Genomic DNA, 24,543 nt, shown 5'->3' on the forward strand with positions numbered 1-24,543 from the left:
AAGGCCAAAGACGCAATATAAGTTTCAGAAGTCACATAATTTGATAATTCGGCCAAGTTGCATATAAAGGCATTAATGTATTCCCACTCATACACATGCTTATATATGTTTGTATTATATATCATATTCATTTAATCTCACAATGCAGATATTCATTCCATATCATGGGACCAGAATGTATAGTTTACTACATACTAGTGTATTAGCTCTCTATCTCTTTGTTAAAAATCTGAATATTGCATACTGTTCAAAAAATCTTACTTTTGTTATGACTTATGAGCGGTATAGATAACACAAAGTAAATTTCACAAGGCTTTATTCTGCCTCCATAATGTTCCATTCAAATTAAGATATATCACTAGAATGAGAACAATACATACTTGGAATTGACCCATTAAATAATAATATTTTCATTTCCAGATCATGTTTACTTGAAGTTGACCGATTTAACAAATATCGAATGTGATTGGTTGATGTAAAAAAATATTTGAAGGGGAATATCCGGATATTGATTGTAAAATAAAGACGAACAAAGGAGTCAAAGACTATCATAAAAACAAAACAAAAAAAATAATAATTGACAGCTGTGGGATTTGAACCCACGCCCTTTCGGACCAGAGCCTAAATCTGGCGCCTTAGACCACTCGGCCAAACTGTCACATTGTTATGACATTGTGAGTTTTTGCAACTAATATCTTTATTTCGAAAAGAAAATATTATTTTTCTTTTTTCTTTTCTAAATATTTCTTAAGAGTTAAGTCTTCTTCGGGATTGACTATTTTTTTGGGACAAGTATATAAGTAAATCTATTTATTAAATTTCATTCGTACCATTTGCTAAGTAATATATTTAAGATGCTCATAGAATTTTTTTAAAAAAGGGATGATTGATTAAGGTGTTCGCGAGAACTAATTAGTAAATATTCAAGCACAAGAGTTAGTAACTGCACATTATTGTGATTTGTGACTTGTGACTTGTGACCGATCGATTTGAACTACATATTGCTACGCATGACTACGATTACGGTTATTACTGTCACGGTTAAATTTTTTGTTTAATTATAACTATAACCGTTTAATAAATGGTTAAATAATTACAGTTAAATCCGGTTTTGATTAAAACGGTTACGGTTATATACGGTTATTTGATAATGTAATACGGTTAATATTATTTGATATAATATTATTATATGATTGATATTAAATAAATAATTACTAGTATATTTTATTATATTTTTAAAACAATTACGGTTTAAATATACGGTTAACCAACAGTTTTAATACAGTTACGGTTAATTAACGATTATAGTTGATATAATTTAACTATATATTTATAATTAGCGGTTACCGTTTTTAACTATTTTATACGGTTACGGTCTGCTTACAATTTAGCTACAGTCCAATTACAGTTTGAAATAAAGTTTTGGTTTAATTTTGGTCATGCCTATATATTACACAATATTACTTCACGACTGTACATGTCATATCTTTACATCACAAAGGTAAAATTGTTACAAAAAGCGTCTTAGGCGCGGCGGTCCTAAACACCGATTAGACACTATATATACATGAATTATGTGCTTCCATTTTATAGTATACAGTAGTTTATGTGATAGTATTTAATTTGGATGTCTAATAACACCTATAAAATGTCATACTTTTTTCTATTTGAATTTAGGGTTCAAGATTAAAGTAATATTTTTAGATTGGTAAAACAAACGTTGGTAGGTTTTATTATGAAGTGCGCTTTAAAAAACTTCAATTTTATCTAAGACTTTACTAATATTTGTATAATTTGGAACATTTTATTTTGAGAAAAATCAAAGACTATATTTTTCATTTTTGGACAAGATTATACAGTAACTTTTACTCGATTTTTATTTTAATTTAGCTAGAAAAAACATTATTTTGTTCGTGAGTATGACGTGACATGTCGTCACATGTCATCCATCTCATGTTGCGTGTGAACTAGCATTTTAAGATAGTATTTTGTATATAGAATGAAATCTAGAATAGATAGATATATATCCAATAGTTATAATATTCATATTCTTTTCTTAATCTCAATAAATTTAAGATAAGTATTACAAAATTTAGCATATATATCGTCGGAAATGAGTAATTACCAAAGAAAATAATAACAATTATAATATAATTCAAATATAGAGGAAAGAATAATACTAACATAGATAGACATTTCTTTATGTATTGAACCAATTTGATCCAATCCATCTATATAATGTTTGAAAAATATTTTTTTTTTCTTGAGTATGGCGCGTCACATGTCATGCATCGCGCGTCGAGCGTGTGAGCTAGTATTTTGTAAATAGAATGAAATCTAGAATAAATAGATATATATCCAATAGTTTCAACAATAATATTTTTTTTTAATCTTAATAAATGTAAGATAAGTATTACAAAATTTAGTATAGTTTTGGCATTATATATATCGTCACAAACAAGTAATTACCAAAGAAAATAATAATAATTATAATATAATTTAAATATGGAGGAAAGAATAATACCAACATAAATAGACATTTCTTTATGCATTGAACCAATTTGATCCAAATCATCTATATAATGGAGTAAAGTACTAACAACAACAACAGCAACAACAATAACAAAAATCTCTCTAAGCATAATTTTTTTTTTTTTTTTTTTTGCTTCTTAAGAAAAATGGGTAGTAGAAAGCTTGATCATGTGAAAGACAATGACAATGACAATGACATCTCAGGGAAAATAACCTTTTCTAAACGCCAAATTGATACTTTCAAGAAGGCTGATGCACTTGCGAGGCAAGCTAGGATTCGCAAGAATCAAGCCAAACTTGATCAGCTTCTGGAACAACTGGAACTAAGCAAAGCGTATGAGGAGGTATGTGTCCCATGTTTAATATTCTTTATAACTTTGTTTTTGTTTAAACTACGTTTTATAATATAGAATCCCAATTTAAACTACATTTGATTTTAACTCAACCCCTAAAAAACAGATCTTGAACCCAAATATATCACGTCATCCATTTTGGAGTGTCATCTATTGCATAAATATAATATTTTTTTAATGCCTTCATAGATTATTTTGTTGTATTTTATGTCTACCAAACACTAGATTTTATGTAAACTCCAGGAATTGAGGAAGAGGCAAGAAAAAAATCCCTGGGCCAGAAACTACAATAGGAAGGAGATTCCCAACCTAAAGTTGGAGGACTTGCTTGCTTTTAAGAAACAACTCGAGAATCTCAAAGAAGTTGTAGAGAGGAAACGCGTTGAAATGGAGGCTTCGTTGAGCCTATTGTATCTTTCAAAGAGTGATGATATTAAGAATTAAGAATAAGAAAATCAGAAGAATTTTGGGCATATGAAATCATTTTGGTTAGTTGTTGTTGAAGGAACTTTGTGTCTTTCATCTTTTTGTCTTTTAAATCATATTTCATAATAAAAATAAGTTTCATCTTAATAATTTGGAATAGATGCAATATTGTTTTTTTTTTTTATCAAACTGAATAGATGCAATTATGTGGGCTTTTGATACGAGAACTCTCGTTGTACCTCGTTGGTTTTCTCCCTGCGCGTCTAATTCAATCTTTCACGCGATTTTATTCCTACCAATATATATGGTCATACGAGGTTGGAAACAGGTTGAGATCAAATATCTTATTTGTTTATTAAAACTATTTGGTCCTAAGTATTTTTTTCAATTATATAAAAACTTTTTTTAAAAAATAATAATTTAAATAGGAAGAATATAAAAATGCTCAGAATCATTTACCCCCTTATTTAAAAGTACGAATATAAAAATTTGTTACCCTCGTATGCAAAAATGCTCGGAACTTTTTTCTTATTTGCATAATTCTAATGATTTATTTGCAAATTTATTAACAACTTTCTACAAACTTCTTAAGTAAAAAAAAAAAAATCAAAGAATAAACACATACACTACTTCTACGTGTTTAATTAGATTTTGCCAAATTTTCACTTTGGTCTAAGATTGTTAAATCTAATTTGAATGTCGCATTCTTTGTTCAAAAATATATATATATATATATATATATATATATTAATTTGAATGTCGCAATATGTCGCCTTCGGAATACTAGCTACCACGAGGTACAGACACATGATAATTTTAAGCTCGATTATCCAATTCTCGGACATCTTCTATGTATCATAGCTCATTAGACATTACACCATAAATTCCAACAAAAAAATGCCGATCAAAATTTATAACTCTAAATACAAAAAACAAATTCCAACAAAACACATTAAACACATAGATTCCATTCCTCATACTTTTTTTTCCCAATCAATCAAATTACAAAAAAAAAATATGAACACTAATTATTTTGCATATAGTTCTTATATCAAAATTATTGTGTACAAAATAGGAAAATAAATAATGAACGACTTCATATATTTATCCGATTAATCATTTCCTTGCCTACACAATTTGATGGAAAACAACATTCATACTCCTTCGATCTTAGGCTCTTTTTATTCTTTTTCTCACATACAAAAGATTATGATTCCTTTGCATTAATTAGACTTGGTACTGCTCTTAGCTTAACTTTTTAAAACATTAAACGCCATATAACATCAATTTTTTTTTTCCCGTTTCGTTGTCATCGTAGCTAACGAGACTTAATAAACGTAACGAGAAAAATTGCAGCTGGTTTGGTTAAAGTGTATTTTTGTATTTAACTTTGACAAGAAGTGGTTAAAAATTTTACATGTGGCTAATCTATGAAAATTACTTTAAAATATGTTATTGCTTATTATATGAACTCTTTAATGTTGATTTCTTGTTCAGCCTAAGACTCATCTCGAGTACTGGACTGGAGCATAAGTCTCGATCCATGATTTTATCAATGTTGAAGTAGTCTTCTTTATTAAAGTCAATTTCGAAGGATCTATTCCATGTTTGATGGGTTTAAACGGTCTAACCGAAAAATCGTACATATTATGTTCAAGAGCAACCAAAAAGTAATCGTTGAGCAATCTCTTCTGATGTATCAAAAACTTGTTGTTATCATCACAGTCAACAAAATCTAGCAAAAGACTACTAATGGACAAAAAGGTATTTACTCGTGCCAAATGGCCAGTTTGATTATCGATTTTCAATAAATATAGAGTAATCAATTGTTCTCGTTTAGCTATGTTGGTACTCATCATGATTTTGGGAGCTACCACTCTACAAATGGAGAAAAAAGTAGTCACTTTTTTGCAAGAAATAAAAGATATTTATCAAGGTAATTATAAAGTGTCATCAAACCAATGACAACATCTTCAAACTCATTCATGTGGAACAACTTCATATCAGGTTTAAAGGTGACCTTTGTCCAGTTCTCATTAGACTAAGTTATAAGGGGATCATCATTGTCCTTCGTATTGTTTTTAAAGACCTAAATAAACATCACACCAGAAAAATTAAGTTTTATATCATAGATAGATTAATTGACTGTTCTCGTGTATTTCTCTGATGGTACTCATCGTTGTTATGATTGTGGTCACAGGGTGGTAGAGACGCTTCCAACCCCAAATATATTTTCACAAAGCTATCAGCCATGGCAAGAGTTTTTTTCCCCAAAGATGATGACGACCACCTTTGCTACTTGATTGAAGACAAGAAAAAGATTGAACCATCACATTAATTATCTGCCCAACTCAATGCAATACATTTATCTTTTAGACTTTTAACACTGGTTAATGATTTTTCAGCTATTTTACGATCATTCCTACAATGCTTATCAACGGTTCCAAAGGGATTGGAAGTGGTTGGGGTACCTTCATACCTCAATATGACCCTAGAGAGATTGTTCATAACATTAGGCGTCAGCTGAAAGGTGATGGAATGAAGAAAATGGATCCTTGGTACCAAAATTTTAAAGATAATTATATTTCGGTTTGGGTTTACAAATGAGGTGATTAGGGTTTAGATTTTATAATTAGAACAAAATTATACGTCGGTTTGAGTTTACAAATGAGATGGTTAGGGTTTAGATTTTACAATTAGAACGAAATCATATGTCGGTTTGGGTATACAAATGAGATGGTTAAGGTTTAGATTTTATAATTAGAACAAAATTATATATCGGTTTGGCTTTATAAAAAAACGATTTAAGTTTTTAATTTTATAATAATATATACAGATTTTATTTCCTTATTTTATAAGGGGGTGAATGAACAGGTTAGGGTGAACCCAAGTATTGTCCATGAATATAGGGTTCAAGATTAAAATAATATCTTCGGGTAGGTAAAACAAACGTTAGTAGGTTTTATGAGGTCCGCTTTAAAAAAACTTCTATGTTTATCTAAGACTTTACTTAATATTTGTATAATTTGGAACATTTAATTTTGATAAAAATCAAAGACTAAATTTTTTTATTTTTGCACAAAGTGTTATACAATAACTATTACTGGATTTTTATTTTAATTTATTTTTCTCGTGAATATGGCGCATCACATGTCATGCATCACACGTCGCACATCGCACGTGTGAGGTATCATTTTAAGATAGTATTTTGTATATAGAGTGAAATCTAGAATAGATAGATATATATCCAATAGTTCAACATTCATATTTTTTTCTTAATCTTATTAAATTTAATATAAGTATTACAAAATTTAGCATAGTTTTGGTATTATATATACTGTCACAAACGAGTAATTACCAAAGAAAATAATAAAAATTATAATATAATTCAAATATAGAGGAAAGAATAATACCAACATAGATAGAAATTTCTTTATGAATTGAACCAATTTGATCCAATCCATCTATATAATATTTAAAAAATATTTTTCTTATTTTGTGAGTATGGCGCATCACATGTCATGCATCGCCTGTCGCGCGTCGTGCGTGTGAGCTATCATTTTAAGATAGTATTTGGTATATAGAATGAAATCTAGAATAGATAGATATATATCCAATAGTTACAACATTCATATTTTTCTTAATCTTAATAAATTTAAGATGAGTATTACAAAATTTAGCATAGTTTTGGTATTATATATACCGTCACAAACGAGTAATTACCAAAGAAAATAATAACAATTCTAATATAATTCAAATATAGAGGAAAGAATAATACCAACATAGATAGACATTTCTTTATGCATTGAACCAATTTGCTCCAATCCATCTATATATATATAATGAATCAAGTAAACACATACACCATCGTACACTAGACGGACCTTTTCTATGTACCAATTTACTTATGAAAAAATTACTCAAATGTTATCCAAAAGTTGGTTTATTACTCATATCTAACAATTTTCTTAAAATTGCTCAAATGTTTATTGCCTTGGGTGTAATTACAATTTACCCCTTGGGTTTAGTTTTTCGATTTTGGTAAAAAAAAAATAAAAAAAATACACATCAGCAAATTAAAATACACATCAGATATGATTTAACATGTCATTAAGCAGTTTTTTTTTTCAGATCAACAATTATTTTTTCTTGTTTGTATCAAAGAGAGGAAAAGTGAACAGTTTTCACTGTTCACAAACCGCCAATACTACTAAAAAAAAACTCTTCTTCGTCGTCGGTGATACTCTGTCATTGTCCACTCTGTCGCCGTCAATCTCTCGCCGTCATCTCTCGCCGTCTTTGCTCGCTCTCTCTCTCTCTTCGTCATCGCACTCTCTCTCTTCGTCGTCGCACTCTCTTTCTTCGTCGTCGCTCTCTCTCTCTTCGTCGACGCTCTCTCTCTTCGTCGTGTTCGTCTTCATTTAAACGTTCCGGTATGTGTCGAGTGTTTAGTTTCGAGTTTTCCGGCTGAATGTGGGTTTTTATCGATGATTTACGGCTGATTGTCGCCGTCGTTAATAACGGCTGATTTGTTAGATCTATTCGATTCGATGGCTGATTTACATTTAGGGTTTACGGCTGATTTGTTAGATCTATTCTATTTGATGGCTGATTTGTTTTATTTTGCGGCTGAGTTACGGATGAGTTTTGTATTGGTGACTGAGTTATTTTGTGCTTTAGATCTGAGTTATGTATTTGTGGCTGAGTTATGTTATGCTTTGTGTATGAGTTTGTTTTATGTTATGGCAGATTTATTTTATGATTTACTTATGAATTATATTATTTATCAGATGTCGATGGTGATTATTTCTGAAGAACAAGCAAGGGATTACCTCCCAAGACTATACGCTGAAGGAAACTCTAATCTAGAGTTTAGAGATATTAATACCAATTTCAGGATGGGAGAACTCCCTGTGATTAGGGAATCAATAGGACAAGATGCGTGGGAAAAAACGAAGGTTGTACCTATCGGAATAATCTCTATGCTACTTGATAGCCAATTCGTCTGGTCTGGTAAGATAATACATTTCCTACTATGTAACCAGTTAAGGGTACATAAGAAGGAGGTTTGGTTTGTGGTCGATGGTCAACCTATCAGGTTTTTGGGTTGAATGAATTTGCTCATGTGACGGGGTTAAACATAGACCCAATGCCGACATAACAATTTGAACTTAAAGAGGAACACATAGAGTTCTTCAGACTTGTGAAAGTGTCTGGTGGGGAAGGTCCATCATTAAATGAACTCAGGGAAGGACTGAAAGTGTGCCGGCAATGGCTAAACCTTGATCATCGTAAATGGTTGGGGCTGTTGCTTCTTCAACACATTGGACTTTATGGTTTGCATCATAACTCTAGAATTCCATATGAAAGTGCCAAAAGAGTTTTTGATGATGAAGAAATGAAGACTTATCTGTGGGGTCGGTCAGCATTTGAAGCCCTTGTTGATGGCATAAATTTGTTGAGGACTATGGGGAAATCGTACACCCTTAGTGGGTTTACACCCGTGTTACAGGCTTGGGCGTATGATTCCATCAAATGCTTTGGAGATTGGTTTGGGAATGCATCAGCTGAAGATGATGCCATACCGTTGCTCCGATGGCATGGAAACCGTACACATTCAACGATGGAAACGGTTATTGTTGAAGAGATCAAAGCGCTTGGTGAGGTAAGGTTTTGATTGTGTTATGATAGACTGATAGTTACTGGCTGATTATTGTTTAAATGATGGCTGATATATGGTTTAGCAGTGGTTGAGTGATTGTTTAGTAATGACTGAGTTATTATTTAGTATAGTAAGTGCTGAGTTATGGTTTAATTATGGCTGAGTTATTGTTCTTTTATGGCTGAGTTATGGTTCTTTGATGGCTGATTTATGGTCTTAGATGGCTGAGTTATGGTTTAGTGATGGCTGATTTATGGTTTTAGATGGCTGAGTTAAAACTTACTGATGGGTTTCATAATCTCTTATGTTACAGCTGCGTGTCTGTAAAAAGGTTATGAAGGAAAATGGCTACGATCTATTTCATATGTGGCCAGATCAAGAAGACGACCCAACAATTGATCGCCTGATCGAAGACATACATATGGATAAGTTTGTTAAAGGTTTTTGGGCTGTTAAGGAGATTGATAAGAAGAAAAAGAAAAAGAAAGCTAAAGCAGGTGTTGAGTCTGAATCTCCTCCCGCAAAGAAGCGGAAAGTCCATAAGGAGGAAGTTTCCAACAGTCAGGGTGGTGATTCTGGTGAAGGAGCAGGAGCTGCACAGGAGAAGAAGAAGAAAGGAAAAAAGGTAAGTGATATGGTGTATAGTGAGTTTATATTTTATGTAACCTTTCGTTAGCCTGTTTACTACAGTTTGTGTATTTGTTCCAGTTGGCTAGTGAGGAGGAAGATGCGGGGGAAGATGTGTCGGTTAGAACTCTCGTTGACTTGGTGTCCAGGTTAAACTCAAACTCAAGGTTTGACACCCTTGATACAAACATTGCAAATATGCCTCTGGATTTGGAGAAGAAGATTGGAGATAGAATAGAAAAGAAGATGAACGAAAGGATTGATACCAGGTTTGGACCTTTTGAGCGTGATCTCAAACAGATGAAAGATCACGTGCTTTCCATGGGTGTTGGGGAAACTGGCCAAAACACGGCATCTACGTATTCAAATTTCAAAATAAAGGACCTGATATCACCGGACCTTCAGGCAAAACTACAGACACCAAAAGGTCCACCAGTCATTCTAGGAAAAATGCAACAAAACTACTCTGTCAACAGTCCTCCGGTAATGTCTGATTTATCTTAATTTTATGGCTGATTTTCCAGAATGTTTAGGTTGAGTTATCATTATCGTTAATTGTCTTCGCTATGTTATACAAGAAAAGAAATCTGTTGATGGTAGTGGTTTGGATGGGATCAGTAAGAATCTGATGGATGATTTTGATAATCCTCTTGATATCCTTCAGTAGTCTCCAGCTGCTAAGAAACCAGCTGATACAAAAACATGGCCTTACACGAGGAGAAATGCCAAAGAGTTAGAGGTGACAGAGAAGGCCAAAGAGTTACAGGCGGCAAAGAAGGCCAAAGAAGTAGCTGCGCCAAAGAAGGCCAAAGAAGTAGCTGCAGCAAAGAAGGCCAAAGAAGTAGCGGCTGGAGACATTCAGGAAAAGAAAAGAGGTAGAGGTAGAAAGCCTAAAAATCCTACTGCTGTTAGGTCGTTGTCTATTTTACTACATGGAGGTTTGAATAAGGGAGAAGCTGGTGCAGAAGCTGCTGAAAGCAGTGTATGTGTATGTGATATTACAGACCAGTTTATTGCTGAAGCCAACACACTTGAACCTGAATCTGAGGAAGATGCAGAGGAACAAATTAGGCTTGATAGAATTAAAGCTTTTAGGCTGGAATTGTTAAGCTGTCCCCGGATGGGAGTGCATTGAATACACAACAAGCTCATCCAAGCAGGATTTTCCCTTATATTGGAGACAACAGACTGACGTGCATGAGGAAGAACTGTTCACCTGGACCTAGAATATATGATCCTTTGGCACCTGTTGATCTGGTCACGTTGCATAAACTTTTGGATTTTCTAAAGAAAGCCGAATATGACCCTTTAGACCCTTTTTCTTAACAAGTTAATCACAGCTTGTTAACATTATATTAACTTGTGTTTATTTGTTTGTTAGGAATATTCCGTTAGGCAAAGGCGGAGTCAAAATTGAATTCTATAGGGAGCTAATCACCGAACGAAAGGACTGGCCAGTGAGGCCAAAAGAATATGGTACCTATGGGTGGCTTACTGATGAAGTAAGTTTATCTTAATGTCTTAGTTATTGTTGTCGTTGTCTAAGTTATTTAAAACATAATGGCTGAGTTATTGTTCTTTATTCAGTTACCTTTTTTACAGCACATGGGCGCGTATATGAGACTCCTTAGGGATAGGTACAACCGAGATCCCTTCCCATATGACAACAAACACATTGTGTTTGTAGACCCGTGGTTCACCATGACGATGGTTCGTGATCATTGTCAGTTCGAGATGAAACCCAAGCTGTTTAAATTCACTGGCAATAGTTATGAAGATTTAGTTAAAGGTTTGTTACCTTCAGATCAAACGACTAATTTGAAGTGGATTAAAGATGTGGATCACCTGTATATTGGTCTACAAACTAGAGGCAATCACTGGGTGGCACTGCACGTGGATCTGCTTAGGGGGCATATTGATTGCTATGATAGCATCGTCGGACAAGTAACCAAAGAAAGTGAGGGTAAGATGCTGAATACTTGTAGGAAGTTTACGTGGATGATTCAAGCAATGATGAACGAGAACGTTCCTCACAAATATCGTGAACCTACTTTCAAACAGTTTACCTTCAGGAGGAGGAAAGTCTCCAAGGTCCCGCAAAACGTACAGGTTGGTGACTGTGGCATGTACGCTTTAAAGTTTATAGAATGTCTAGCGCTTGGTGTGTCTTTCGATGGAATCTGTGATCAAAATATCCAGGCTATACATGTTAAAATGGCAGCAGAAATCTACGATGAGGCACCTGATTTTATGAATCAGTTTACGTAAAAAACATTTGTATTTCTTTTGGTAGAACTTGTACTTGGATATTGAAAACATTTGGATTTCTTGTGGTAGGAATTGTACTTGGATATTGAAAACATTTGGATTTCTTTTGGTAGGAATTGTACTTGGATATTGAAAACATTTGGATTTCTTTTGGTAGGAATTGTACTTGGATATTGAAAACATTTGGATATTATAGTATCTTTTCAATGTTACAACTGAGTTATGTACTTCACACGGCTGAGTTATGTACTTCACACGGCTGAGTTATAAGTAAATAATAAATAAACATATATGTTATGGATGAGTTATGTACTTCGTACGGCTGAGTTATGTACTTGGTACGGCTTCGTTTGGTCTTTCGTGTCGTGCCTCGATATTACAAAAAGTGTTGTTAGGGAAACCCAAACAATAATTCTGTGTCTGCTCAGATCCACACGCGTAATAAATTCATAAAGTTAGCTTTTTCACAATATATTATACAAAATAATAAAAAAACTGAACTCAAAATTCGAATAAAAAAAGAAAAAAATTCCGACAAAGTGACTAAGTGATGGCTGAGTTATTGAGTTACACGGCTGACTTATGAAATATTTGTAAATTTATATTATTATAACTCAAATTTTAAATGTACAATTGAAATATGAATATTACAATTATTATAACCAATAAAAAGTAATAATTATAGAGAAAGATTGATTTTTACACATTCTCATCAGAATGTGTAAAACATACAACACATGACATTTAGGGGTTAGGGTTAGGGTTGGGGTTTAGGGTTTGAGATGTAAGGTTCAGATGAATAACATTATTTGTTTTTTGGTTTTGGTTCTAATTTGTTTTAACGTGTTTAATTTAAGGTGGTAATATGTATATACCAATATGATTTCCATTTGATTTTTTTTGTAAAATGTTTTGGTTATTTCCGGTTATGGGTCGGTTAGATTAATATATAACCATAAATAACCCAAAATATATTGTAATTAAGTAGATTAGCCTAATATAACTGAAAGTAAGCCGAATATAACCAAAATTAACCAAACATACCAATACAAAAATACCAAATTGGGAAAATTATTTTTTCGGTTCGGTTCGGTTTGATCGGTTTGGTTATTTAGTCCTCTAATTGGATGGTTAGCTGAGTTATAGTTTATGACGACTGAGTTATAACAAAGTAATGGATGAGTTAGGAAAATAGATTGATAAAACACCACTACATAGAGAGTTCATACCAATTCCAAAAAAAAAAAAAAACAGAGTTTGACTAAGCTCACAGATACTTGTTCAAGCTCTCAAACTTCTTCTCTAGCGCATCATATTTCTTTTCCATATTCAAGAAAATTTCTTCTTGAGTCTCAATGCGCTTCTTGGCTGCATCCAAGTCCTGCTTCATCTCAAGATGCAGAACACAAAAATAAGAGTACAGAAATCTTTACATCTGTGATTTCATACGGACAACTGAAATAAAATTCTCCCCTCGTGCTAGGATCATTAGATCTGGCAACGAGAAGCAATGCACCACAATTACACCAGACTGGAATGCCCTTGTCGCGCCTCCAGATTTTGCCGTACCTCATTTTCATTTTCATCTACATTACCACAAACACAATATTACGATAATGCTTAGAGATTTCAGATGGTCCAGAGATGTACCTCAGTTAGTGCTTCAGAAGCAGTTTTCTCGTCAGCCCTGGAGTTGCCACCGTAGATATCTCTCTGAGCCATCATTTTCACTCAATTACTAAAGCACAAAATCACTACAATCCCATCATTTATACTAAAACAATAAATCAAACGACGTCGTTTAACAATACTATACGTGACGGCTGAGTTATGTACTTTACACGATTGACTTGGGGTAGTATATTAAATTAACATTGATGTTACGGCTGAGTTATGCAGCAGCCATATTAATGGTGTTACAGTTGAGTTATGCAACGACCATATTAATTTATTACATACCTTCTTGAGAATACAAAAAGTATTGTTGGAGAGACACAAACTATAATTATGTTTCTTGTTATCATCCACACGCGTAAGAAATACATTTTTTAAGATTTATTATTAAAAAGGAATTCAAAATTTGAATTCAAACTTTAGAAATTTTTTTAACAAAATTTGACTATATGGCTGAGTTATCGAAATAAACGGCTGACTTATGAGATATTTGTAAATTAAAATTTTTATAACTCAATTTAGAATGGAAATATGTATATTACTATTATTATAACCAATAAAAAGTAATAATTATAGACAAAGAGTGATTTTTACATATTCTGATCAAAATGTGTCAAACATTCAAAACATGACATTTAGGGGTTAGGGTTAGGGTTAGGGTTAGGGTTTGGGATGTAGGGTTCATATTTCCAACATTATGGGTTTTAATTTAACAGTTTGGTTTTGGTTCTAATGTGTTTGGTTTAAGGTGGTAATTTGGGTTTACTAATATGATAACCATTTCAATTTTAAAAATTTTTGAAATTACTTTTCGGTTATCTCCGGTTATAGGCCGGTTAGATTAATATGTAACCATAAATAACCCAAATGTTATCCAAATTAGGTAGATTAACTTAATATAACCGATAGCAAGCCGAATATAACCGTAATTAATCGAAAATACCTGTACAAAAAATACCAAAAGGGGAAAAATTAATTTTTTGGTTCGGTTCGGTTTGTTCGGTTATTTAGTCTTATAATTGGAGTGATGGCTGAGTTATAGTTTATGACGGTTGAATTATCGTTTAGGGTCTTCTCATTAATATGAAAACATATTCTTCTTTCTTTGCTGGATCTTTCGTTCTGTCAGATTCCTAATAAATATTAAAATGTCTCTCGATGTCACAAAAAGTGTTGTTAGGGAAACACAAAAAATCACTAATTATGTGCCTGCTCAAATCCACATGCATAATAAATTCATAAAGTGAGCTTTTTCACAATATATTATTCAAAATAATTAAATTATTATTTTTCGAATTTCGAATTTTATTTTTATAAAAGTATTTCTCCAACCATTGAATATTAAAATTATTATTACTCAAAATTTAAATTTAGAATGGAAATATGAATATTACTATCATTAAAACAAAATTAAAAGGTATATTTATAGACTTAGAGTGATTTTTACACATTCTAATTTGAGGGTTGGCTGAGTTATCGTTATTCACGACTGAGTTATGTAAATAATTAAGATAAAGTGATGGCTGAGTTATCAAATATTGTGGTTGACTTATCGAACTTTGTGGTTGAGTTATCATTCCGTAATGGCTGAGATATCGAAATAACGACTGATTTATATTAATATGAAGGTACAACATAAACGAAAAAAAAAAAAAAAAAACACAAAATCATAGTTCATAGTTCATATAGAAGACGACACGAAAGTAAAATGGAAATCACTTTCAGAAACCGACGTCATCTGGGCCAAATTCTTCAAACATATCGACCAAATCATTCCAAACTATGCTAGTCAGCATCTGGGGTTTATTGCCACCACTCGCCCATATCCTCTTGAGTGCACGCATCTGGGCTCTAAATAACGTTCTAGCCACCAAATTAAACTGCGTCCAGACCATTAAAGTATGCTTTGGATCCCACGTGTATTTACCCTACAATTAAAGGAAAAAAACGATAAGAGTATAGAATAATATCAATATGGTGGTTTGTTTTAGTGATCTTACCGCAAGGAGGAGAAACCATCATCTCTTAAAGTGGAAGGAAATCAAGTGGTACGTCGGCCACGCATGGTGCCAGTTGTGTTGAAGTATTACTCCAATCCCGATAGAGAGAACGTGAAGGAACTTGAACCACGTAACAGTGGTTGTGTCAACCCAGGAACCCACACCAGGGTTTAGGACCGGAATATTCTCCCGATCAGTGGTGCAAATGATCGCTTCGACATCTCTAAAAAACTGTCCATCGATATGAGGAACAACTTCCATGTCGATAGGAAGATGTAACAGATAGACATATCTGTGATTTAGAAGTGTATAAAGAGAAACAATAGAAACGAAGAATGAGATGAAAGAGAGTCAGACATATGAATGAGGAGAATATAAAGGAAAAACAATATGAAAACGAAAGGTCTCGTCTATTATTAGGTTAACTTATGGTTTCCCGCCAAAATATTGCTGACGGCTGAGTTATAGTGTGACGAGAAAACAAAAGGTCTCGTCGATTCATGTAATGGCTGAGTTATAGTGAGTTATGGCTGAGTTATCACAAGAAATAATCTGAAATTAGAAACGAAAGTAAATGGCAGATTTATATGACTTGACGGCTGAGTTATAGTTTTACGGGAAAACGAAAGGTCTCATCGATTCATGTGATGGCTGAGTTATAGTGAGTTATGGTTGAGTTATCACAAGGAATAATTTGGAAGTAGATGGCTGATATATATGACTTGACGGCTGAGTTATAATATTTACGGGAAAACGAAAAGTCTAGTCGATTCATGTTACGACTTAGTTATAGTAAAGTTATGGCTGAGTTATCACAAGAAACAATCTGAAAGCAAACGACTGATTTATACGACTTGACGGCTGAGTTATGGTATTTAAGGGAAAACGAAAGGTCTCGTCGATTCATGTGACGGCTGAGTTATAATAAAGTTATGGCTTTCTTGTATTCTGCCCAACCAAATAATATACTTTTATGCTATCTCTCTATATATACAAGTATTTCAGTTTCTTTAGTCTATTACCTCTCAACTACAAACTAGAATAAAATTATTGTTAACAACACTATGTCCGCTCGAGCACCCAAGATGTCGGATCTCCTCTACGATGTTTTCATAAAAATCGTTTCCGTTGCTGCAGAAGATCGATGGTGGTCACTTGGTTCTATTTTAAGGGCTGGTCGTAGGGGAAAAAATGCAGTATACAGTAAAGAAGTTCTAAAGAGAGCTGCTATATATTGCCTTTGTACTGATCCATCACAAATCAACACATCCAATGCCCCTGATGGTGGCCTCCAAATTGAAGGGCGGTACATGCCTTTCTTCGTCAAATGCTTTAAAGCTGGCAACCCCATTCCCTTTTACTACGAAGGGCTAAGGGTTGTGGCTGAGGATAGAGATATCCAGCGTGGGATTGATATTCTCAGTCGAAATTTACCGGCTGATATTGATGCCACCTTAGCATGTGGGGTACTAAGTATTTGTCAAGGGAATGAGGTTATGGTCGTCCATTACCTCCAGATGTTTGATGCACATCATTATCCTCTGCTGTCTGTGGGTGTCATGGCAACCGGTAATGATTTTCTGTTTGAGTTATCTTGTTATAAGACGGCCCGGAAAAACTCATACACAACCTCCCATCTCTATCCTGACAGCTCGTTACTCCCTTCACTCGTTTGTGCTGTGATGTGTTATTTGGATAACGGTCTCCATTCTCTCCGCTATGGAGACTATGAAATCATGTGCAAAAATTGTTACCTTTGGTGGTTGTCCCTCAAAGTCTCTGAGAAGCAGTGATTTTCAGTTTTACCTTATCAACTCGTGACTCTAAAGTCTGTTTATTTTAAAATAATTATTTTCCATTTCTTAGGTGAGTATCTTTTTCATGTATTAAAAGTCCCTTTTTTGTTTAATTATATATGTTCTATATATTGTAAGCTTGTTTCCACATGTATGATAGAGACTTTGGTTTTTGGTATTATCCATTAAATGGAAATATTTTTATCTAATTTCCAATCCTTTCATTAGTCAGTGTGCTTTACATTATTAGCCTTTTGTGCAATCTCATCATTTAGGAGGTCAGTGATATGATGAAGTTGTTGTGGTAATGACAACGCCGCGTTTTATGCCTAATGATGGTGACAATAAAGTAAAGTATACCGGTTAAAGAAAACCAGCTGTAACCGAATCGACATTGAACCGATTATAGGGTTTATTCGATTATGTGCAGTGTTCACAACTTCACTCACTTGCAAGTTGCAAGAGAATCATTCTGGAGAGCCATTTCGAAGCAGTCAAGAGGATGAGGAGATCAATTGCGATTTCGATGACGGGCAAGAGATATATTCATCGGCTTACTCTGGCGAGAGGTAATCCTGGAAGCGCTCCTGCTCTTTGTTGGAGACGATCTTTTTCTGATTACAGAGAGAAACTGAGTAGAAGAAATGGGAAATTACAGGATTTGAAGTTAGACGATGCGATTGGTTTGTTCGGTGATATGGTTCAGTGTCGTCCTTTGCCTTCAATTATTGATTTCAGTAAATTGTTGAGTACCATTGCCAAAATGAAGAAGTTTGATGTTGTCATCTCCTTGGGCGAGCAGATGCACAAGTTGGGGATTTCTCATAATCACTATACTTACAGCATTTTGATTAACTGTTTTTGTTAGACGCTCTCAAATCTCTCTTGCTTTAGCTCTTCTCGGAAAGATGATGAAACTCGGCTATGAGCCCGATGTTGTCACGCTTTCTTCGCTTCTCAATGGATACTGCTGCCACGGTATGAGGATTTCAGAGGCAGTTGCTTTGGTTGATCAGATGGTGGAAATGGGATATCAACCTAATACGGTGACATTTACAACTCTGATTCATGGCCTTTTTCTCCACAACAAAGCTTTCGAAGCTGTGGCTTTAGTTGACCGGATGGCTGAGAAAGGTTGTCAACCAAATCTGGTTACTTATGGTGTGGTGGTAAATGGAATATGTAAGAGAGGTTATATCGATTTGGGTTTACATCTGCTCAAGAAGATGGAACAAGGAAAATTAGAGGCTGATGTTGTTATTTACAGCACAATCATTGATGGTCTCTGCAAATTCAAACATGTGGATGATGCTTTCAACCTGTTCAACGAAATGGAAAGCAAAGGAATTAGACCTAATGTTTTTACCTACAGCTCCCTCATAAGTTGCCTTTGTAATTACGGAAGATGGACGAATGCCTCTCAACTACTTAGAGATATGATTGCGAGGAAAATCAACCCAAATGTAGTCACTTTCAGCGCATTGATCGATGCGTTTGTGAAAGAAGGGAAGCTTCTAGAAGCTGAGAAATTGTATGCGGAGATGATTCAAAGGTCTATCGATCCTAATATTGTCACGTTCAATTCATTAATCAATGGGTTTTGCATGCACGATCGTCTAAACGAGGCCAAGCATATGTTTTCTTTGATGGTTAGCAAGGATTGTCTCCCAGACATAGTGACATATAATACTCTTATAAAAGGATTTTGTAAGTCTAAGAAAGTAGAAGAAGGTATGGAAGTCTTCCGCCAGATGTCTCAAAGAGGATTGGTTGGAGACACATTCACTTACAATACCCTTATCCAAGGATTTTTCCAATCTGATGATTGTGAGCATGCCCAAATGGTATTCAAAAAGATGGAATTTGATGGTGTGCCTCCCAGTATCGTGACTTACAACGTTTTGTTAGATGGACTTTGTAAAAACGGGAAGCTAGAGAAGGCCTTGGTGATCTTCGAGTATATGCAAAAGAGTGAACTGGAACTTAGTATTGTCACATATAATATTATGATTGAAGGGATGTGCAAGGTTGGGAAGGTGGAAGATGGGTGGGATCTATTTTGTACCCTCAACCTTAAAGGAGTGAAGCCTAACGTTGTAACCTACAATACAATGATCTCAGGATTTTGTAGTAAACGCCTATTACAGGAAGCAGATGCCTTGTTTAGAGAAATGAAAGTAGATGGTTATCCCCCAAGTAGTGGTACCTATAATACGCTGATCAGGGCACATCTAAGAGATGGTGACAAAGCAGCATCAGCAGAACTCATCAACGAAATGAGGAGTTGCGGGTTTGCTGGAGATGCTTCGACCTTTGGCTTGGTGACTAATATGTTACATGATGGAAGATTGGACAAAAGCTTCCTCGATGTGCTCTCTTAAAATAGTTGAATCCTCAAGAGAAGAGGAGTGGCAAGGCGTCTGTGAGGTGAATAAAGTGCTTGTGTTACATGTATTTCTTAAAACAATTTGGTTTGTTGTCTTGTGTAAGTTTTATGAAGTTGTCTTATAATAGGAAATTAGGTTAATCTCTTCGTTCTCTACATAAACATATATAACCAATGCCTTTAGTCACACCCACAAACTCTCATCTCACAATCACAGGCAGGGAAACAAAATAGGTTCTGTCACTTTACAGCTTCTTTAAATTTTCTCATTCTAGATTTTGTTTGCCTTCATATATGGAAATTATATAGGTTGATTGTGCGGTTTTAGATGAGTAACTTGCATATTTGTTCTGAGTTCTGCAAAACCATCTTTTCCTTTTATAGTTTATTAGACTCATATTTATTTCTGACTGGATTGTTGTATGATGTTGTTAGCTACAATCTTACATTCATCTTCTAAATCCGTGGTACTAGAAAAGTAGTGTCACGCTTTTGTACATTGGCTGAAGTTTTTATAATAGGTACAAATCCTTGAATGAAAATTTCCTTTTTGTTTTGCAGATTTTGGCGAATCGTTTATGAGGCAAATTTTTTAGAAGATGAAGAGATGATAATTAGTACCTTACTCGAAGCATTCTAGCAATAATTGATTTCTTGGAACACTAACCTTTACTCTTTACCTTTTGCTCTTTTACTCGGCAGCAAAAGCTTTTAATGTAGAAGCTTTTGCTGCCTTTATATGGAAGGATATGCCAAAAAAAAAAAAACCGTCTAGAAGTCAGAGTGAATCGGTCGGTTAGTAAAATTAGAAATGATTAAATTAAATCTTGACCGTCAAATACATAAAATAATCCAACGGCGGTGCACAAGTGTTTTTTTTTTAAACTCTTTCTGGTTGAACCAGAGAGGATTTGCTCAGATATTTTTAGTTAGAGAAATTGAGAAGAAACCCAAAATCAGCTGAAGATGAGGAGTTTGCTTGCGATTGCATCTTTGACGACGGGAAATAGGTTTGGTCATCGGAGTCTTCTTCAGAAAGGTAACCCTAGAACTGCTCCTACTTCGTTTGGCCATTGCAGTTTATGTTGTTACCGGGTGCGAGCTTATGCTAGCCTCAGTGGTGATTACAGAGAGATATTGAGTAGAAATGGGATGAGTGATATTAAATTAGACGATGTTGTTGATCTGTTCAGTGTTATGGTCAAGTCTCGTCCTTTTCCTTCAATCATTGAGTTCAGTAAACTGTTGAGTGCTATTGCTAAGATGAAGAGGTTTGATGTTGTCATCTCTCTGGGCAAACAGATGCAAAATTTGGGAATTTCACATAATCTCTATACTTACAATATTCTCATAAACTGTTTCTGCCGCCGCTCTCAACTCCCTCTTGCTTTAGCTATTCTGGGAAAGATGATGAAACTCGGCTATGAGCCCGATGTTGTCACGCTTTCTTCTCTTGTCAATGGATACTGTCACAGTAAGAGGATTTCAGATGCCGTAGCTTTGGTTGATCAGATGGTGGCAATGGGATATCAACCTAATGCCGTTACATTTAACACTCTGATTCATGACCTTTTTCTTCACAACAGAGCTTCTGAAGCTGTGGCCTTAGTTGACCGGATGGTTGCCAAAGGCTGTCAGCCAGATCTGTTTACTTATAGTACAATAGCTAATGGATTATGTAAGAGAGGTGATACTGATTTGGCTTTAACTTTGCTCATGAAGATGGAGAAAGGGCAAATAGAGGCTGATGTTGTAATTTACAACACAGTCATTGATGGTCTCTGCAAATACAAACATGTGAATGATGCTATTGACCTGTTCAATGAAATGGAGACCAATGGAATCAAACCAGATATTTTTACCTACAGCTCCCTCATAAGTTGCCTTTGTAATTACGGACGATGGAGCGATGCCTCTCGTTTACTTACTTATATGATCGAGAGGAGAATCAACCCCAACGTCGTTACTTTCAATGCTTTGATCGATGCGTTTGTGAAAGAAGGGAAGCTTTTAGAGGCGGAAATTTTGTATGAGGAGATGATCCGAAGACAATAGATCCTGATATTTTCACTTACAATTCATTGATCAATGGGTAAGGCTAAGCATATGTTTGAGTTCATGGTTAGCAAGGATTGCCTCCCAAATGTAGTGACATACACTACTCTCATAAAGGGGTTTTATAAGTCTAAGCATCCTTTGACATATGTACATATCTAAAACCTCATTTTTAAGTTACTCATATCTTTAATTATAACCAGAGAAAATATCTATGTACCTTGATTAGACAGTATAAGATTGTTGGATATTGTTTTATATATTTTGTTAAGCTCTTGTAAGGCTATTATCCACCTTTTATGCTTCCACATTTTAGTATCTACTCTCAGTTTGAGGCTGATTTATAGTAAAGTTATAGCTGAATTATCACAAGAAACAATCTGAAAATAAATGGCTGATTTATATGACTTCACGGCTGAGTTATAATATTCATAGGAAAACGAAAGGTCTCGTCGATTCATGTGACAGCTGAGTTATTGTAAGTTATGGCTGAGTTATCACAAGCAAACGATTGATTTATACGACTTGTTATAGTTTTACGACTAAATTATATTAATATTAAACATTACAAAAATAAATAAAAAAAAAAGTTCAGAGTTCATAAAGAAGACGAGACGACGGTAAAATGGAATTCACTTTTTAAAACCGATTAAGAGGAGGAGGAACCACACACTGTTCGACATCGGCCTGCGCAATCTCTCTCATAACCTCTAACCTCGTGTGCTCTGTCTCTAAGTCGACAAGTTCTCCACCCAATATTTGATTCAGTTGGGATATTTTAGCGTCGATTAGTTCCACTTGATGCTCGAGGGCGGTCTTCTCTTCCTTCTTCTTCATATGATCATCCATCATATGCAGAATTGCTGTGTAGTGATCAGTTGTCTCCGCCTCGGCCTCGACTCTCGTCTAAGTAAAAGCTTCAGACACGACCAATAGTGATTCCTCTTCCCACTTGAAATCTGCATTTCTTTGACGTTTATTGGAACTTGCTTCGGCCATGCGGATGGACGGCTGATTGTCTTCGTCTCCCCACTCTGCCTTGCGTTTTTGACATCTACTGGAACCCTCTCCGTCCATAGCTCGGTTATCAAAAGAAAAACAATTGTCACAAACTGATAGGTGCAATGATCGGACAATATGCAATAGATTGAGAGGTCATGGAGAGGATACTTACATGTGCAATGATCCAAGGAAATGCATTATAATGATAGATGAGTTTTGAAGGTGAACTGATCGACGAAGATGCAATATTTATAGGTGCAATGAGCGGAGAAGAAGAAACCGAAACGATACAATGAATTATATGAATATAAAGGGAAAACAATAGAAAAACGAAAGGTCACATCTATTATTAGGTTAACTTATGGTTTCCCGCCAAAATATTGCTTGACGGCTGAGTTATAGTTTGACGGAAAAACGAAAGGTTACATCGATTTATGTGACGGCTGAGTTATCAAAATGAAAAATCTATAATGGCTGAGTTATCAAAAGAAATTTCTCGTTTATTATTAGGTTAACTTATGGTTTCCCGCCAAAATATTGCTTAACGGCTGAGTTATAGTTTTATGAAAAAACGAAAGGTGGCTTTGATGGCTGAGTTATAGTAAGTGATGGCTGAGTTATCACAAGAAACAATCTGAAAGTAGATAGCTCATTTATATGAATTAACGGTGGAGTTATCACAAGAAACAATCTGAAAGCAAACGACTGATTTATACGACTTGACGGCTGAGTTATTACACAAAATAAAACAAATCTCCCCAACTACATCCGACAAGTTTTCACATTGTGCCCAACTTGCTTACATCGCGAACATGCATGTTGCTTCCTAGGGCGTTTATTTCCAATGGCCACTTCCAAAGATGATTTAATCCTACGCTTCTTGGGCCTTCCTGGCCGGTTCACAATAATCAGAGGCAAGCACGGTTGATTATCCACAGTAGCAGGAACCGGGACTGATTCATCTGGAGGCACGATTGAACCACCCCATCCGTTAACCAAATCGACGCTCCTAAATTTTGGATTGCACAAGGATATACGAGACACATCCTTATGCTCTGCAGCTGCGATTGCATGGATGCATGGTATTTTCTCATGGTCGAAATGACGGCATGTGCATTTTTTTAGTTCCAAATTTACAACATGCAAAGATGTTCCATATGTAACTTGCACACGTACAGCATCAATCGTTTGTACCTGCATAAGTCTTGTTGCGGTGACACGGTCCTAGTAGGGAGTAGAACAAAAAAAAAACAAAAAAACGTTTTAGGCTGAGTTATGAAAACAATTACGACTGAGCTATGAAAACAATAATGGCTGAGATATGAAAATTATTATGGTAAGGGCTGAGATATGAAAACTGTTATGGCTGATATATGTAATAGTTATGGCTGAGATACGAAAACTATTATGGCTGAGTTATCAACATTGACGACTGACTTATGTAAACTTACCTTTAACAGTTTCTCAACACCTCGAGTGAGCGTTGTTAGCTGCGATTGCGCATCCTCTCTCCGTTCAGAAAATCATCTGGTCATCATATTCCGTATTGATTCTAGCAGTCGAACTATGGGAAGAATTCTAGAATTTGACAGTGCTTTGTTTATTGATTCGGCAATATTCGTTGTCATTAAATTGTACCTTTCACCCGGGAAATGAACACGCGCCCACATTCGGACACCAGCTCTTAGGAGGTATCAATGTAGTTGGGAATGAAGTGCTTCAATCTCATTGAAAGCCTCATTAAAATTTGACAGCCTAAAAC

General features: G+C 34.8%; 3 protein-coding genes, 1 non-coding gene and 1 pseudogene across 5 annotated transcripts; 4 read left to right on the plus strand and 1 right to left on the minus strand.

The window, feature by feature from the left end:
* Nucleotides 1–578: 578 nt before the first annotated feature.
* On the minus strand, nt 579–658 carry TRNAL-UAG (transfer RNA leucine (anticodon UAG)). Its single transcript has one exon. It is a non-coding gene; the product is annotated as a tRNA-Leu (tRNA).
* A 1,954-nt stretch (nt 659–2,612) lies between these two features.
* LOC104724749 (uncharacterized) lies at nt 2,613–3,458 on the plus strand. Its single transcript, XM_010443293.2, has 2 exons — nt 2,613–2,876; nt 3,129–3,458. Exons 1-2 carry the CDS (start codon nt 2,679–2,681, stop codon nt 3,327–3,329), a joined length of 399 nt encoding a protein of 132 aa, XP_010441595.2. The 5' UTR covers nt 2,613–2,678; the 3' UTR covers nt 3,330–3,458.
* Nucleotides 3,459–3,615: 157 nt separating this feature from the next.
* Nucleotides 3,616–5,788, plus strand: LOC147934739 (uncharacterized; annotated as a pseudogene).
* Nucleotides 5,789–17,840: 12,052 nt separating this feature from the next.
* LOC104728527 (pentatricopeptide repeat-containing protein At1g63150-like) lies at nt 17,841–19,719 on the plus strand. 2 transcript variants are annotated; one of them, XM_087476168.1, is made up of 2 exons: nt 17,841–18,890; nt 18,993–19,719. In XM_087476168.1, the coding sequence occupies exons 1-2, from the start codon at nt 18,247–18,249 to the stop codon at nt 19,717–19,719; spliced, it is 1,371 nt and encodes a 456-aa protein (XP_087332294.1). In that variant the 5' UTR covers nt 17,841–18,246. The 2 variants fall into 2 exon arrangements, with proteins under 2 accessions (XP_087332294.1, XP_019087760.2); XM_019232215.2 differs by lacking the exon at nt 17,841–18,890 and having other exon boundaries at nt 19,072–19,284; nt 19,366–19,719.
* Nucleotides 19,720–20,690: 971 nt separating this feature from the next.
* LOC104728528 (uncharacterized) lies at nt 20,691–21,779 on the plus strand. Its single transcript, XM_019232012.1, has one exon. It carries the CDS (start codon nt 20,691–20,693, stop codon nt 21,777–21,779), a length of 1,089 nt encoding a protein of 362 aa, XP_019087557.1.
* The last annotated feature ends 2,764 nt before the right edge of the window (nt 21,780–24,543 follow it).

Source organism: Camelina sativa, chromosome 11 (genome assembly GCF_030686135.1).
Source record: "Camelina sativa cultivar CO46 ecotype springtype chromosome 11, ASM3068613v1".
NCBI classification, from domain to species: domain Eukaryota; kingdom Viridiplantae; phylum Streptophyta; class Magnoliopsida; order Brassicales; family Brassicaceae; genus Camelina; species Camelina sativa.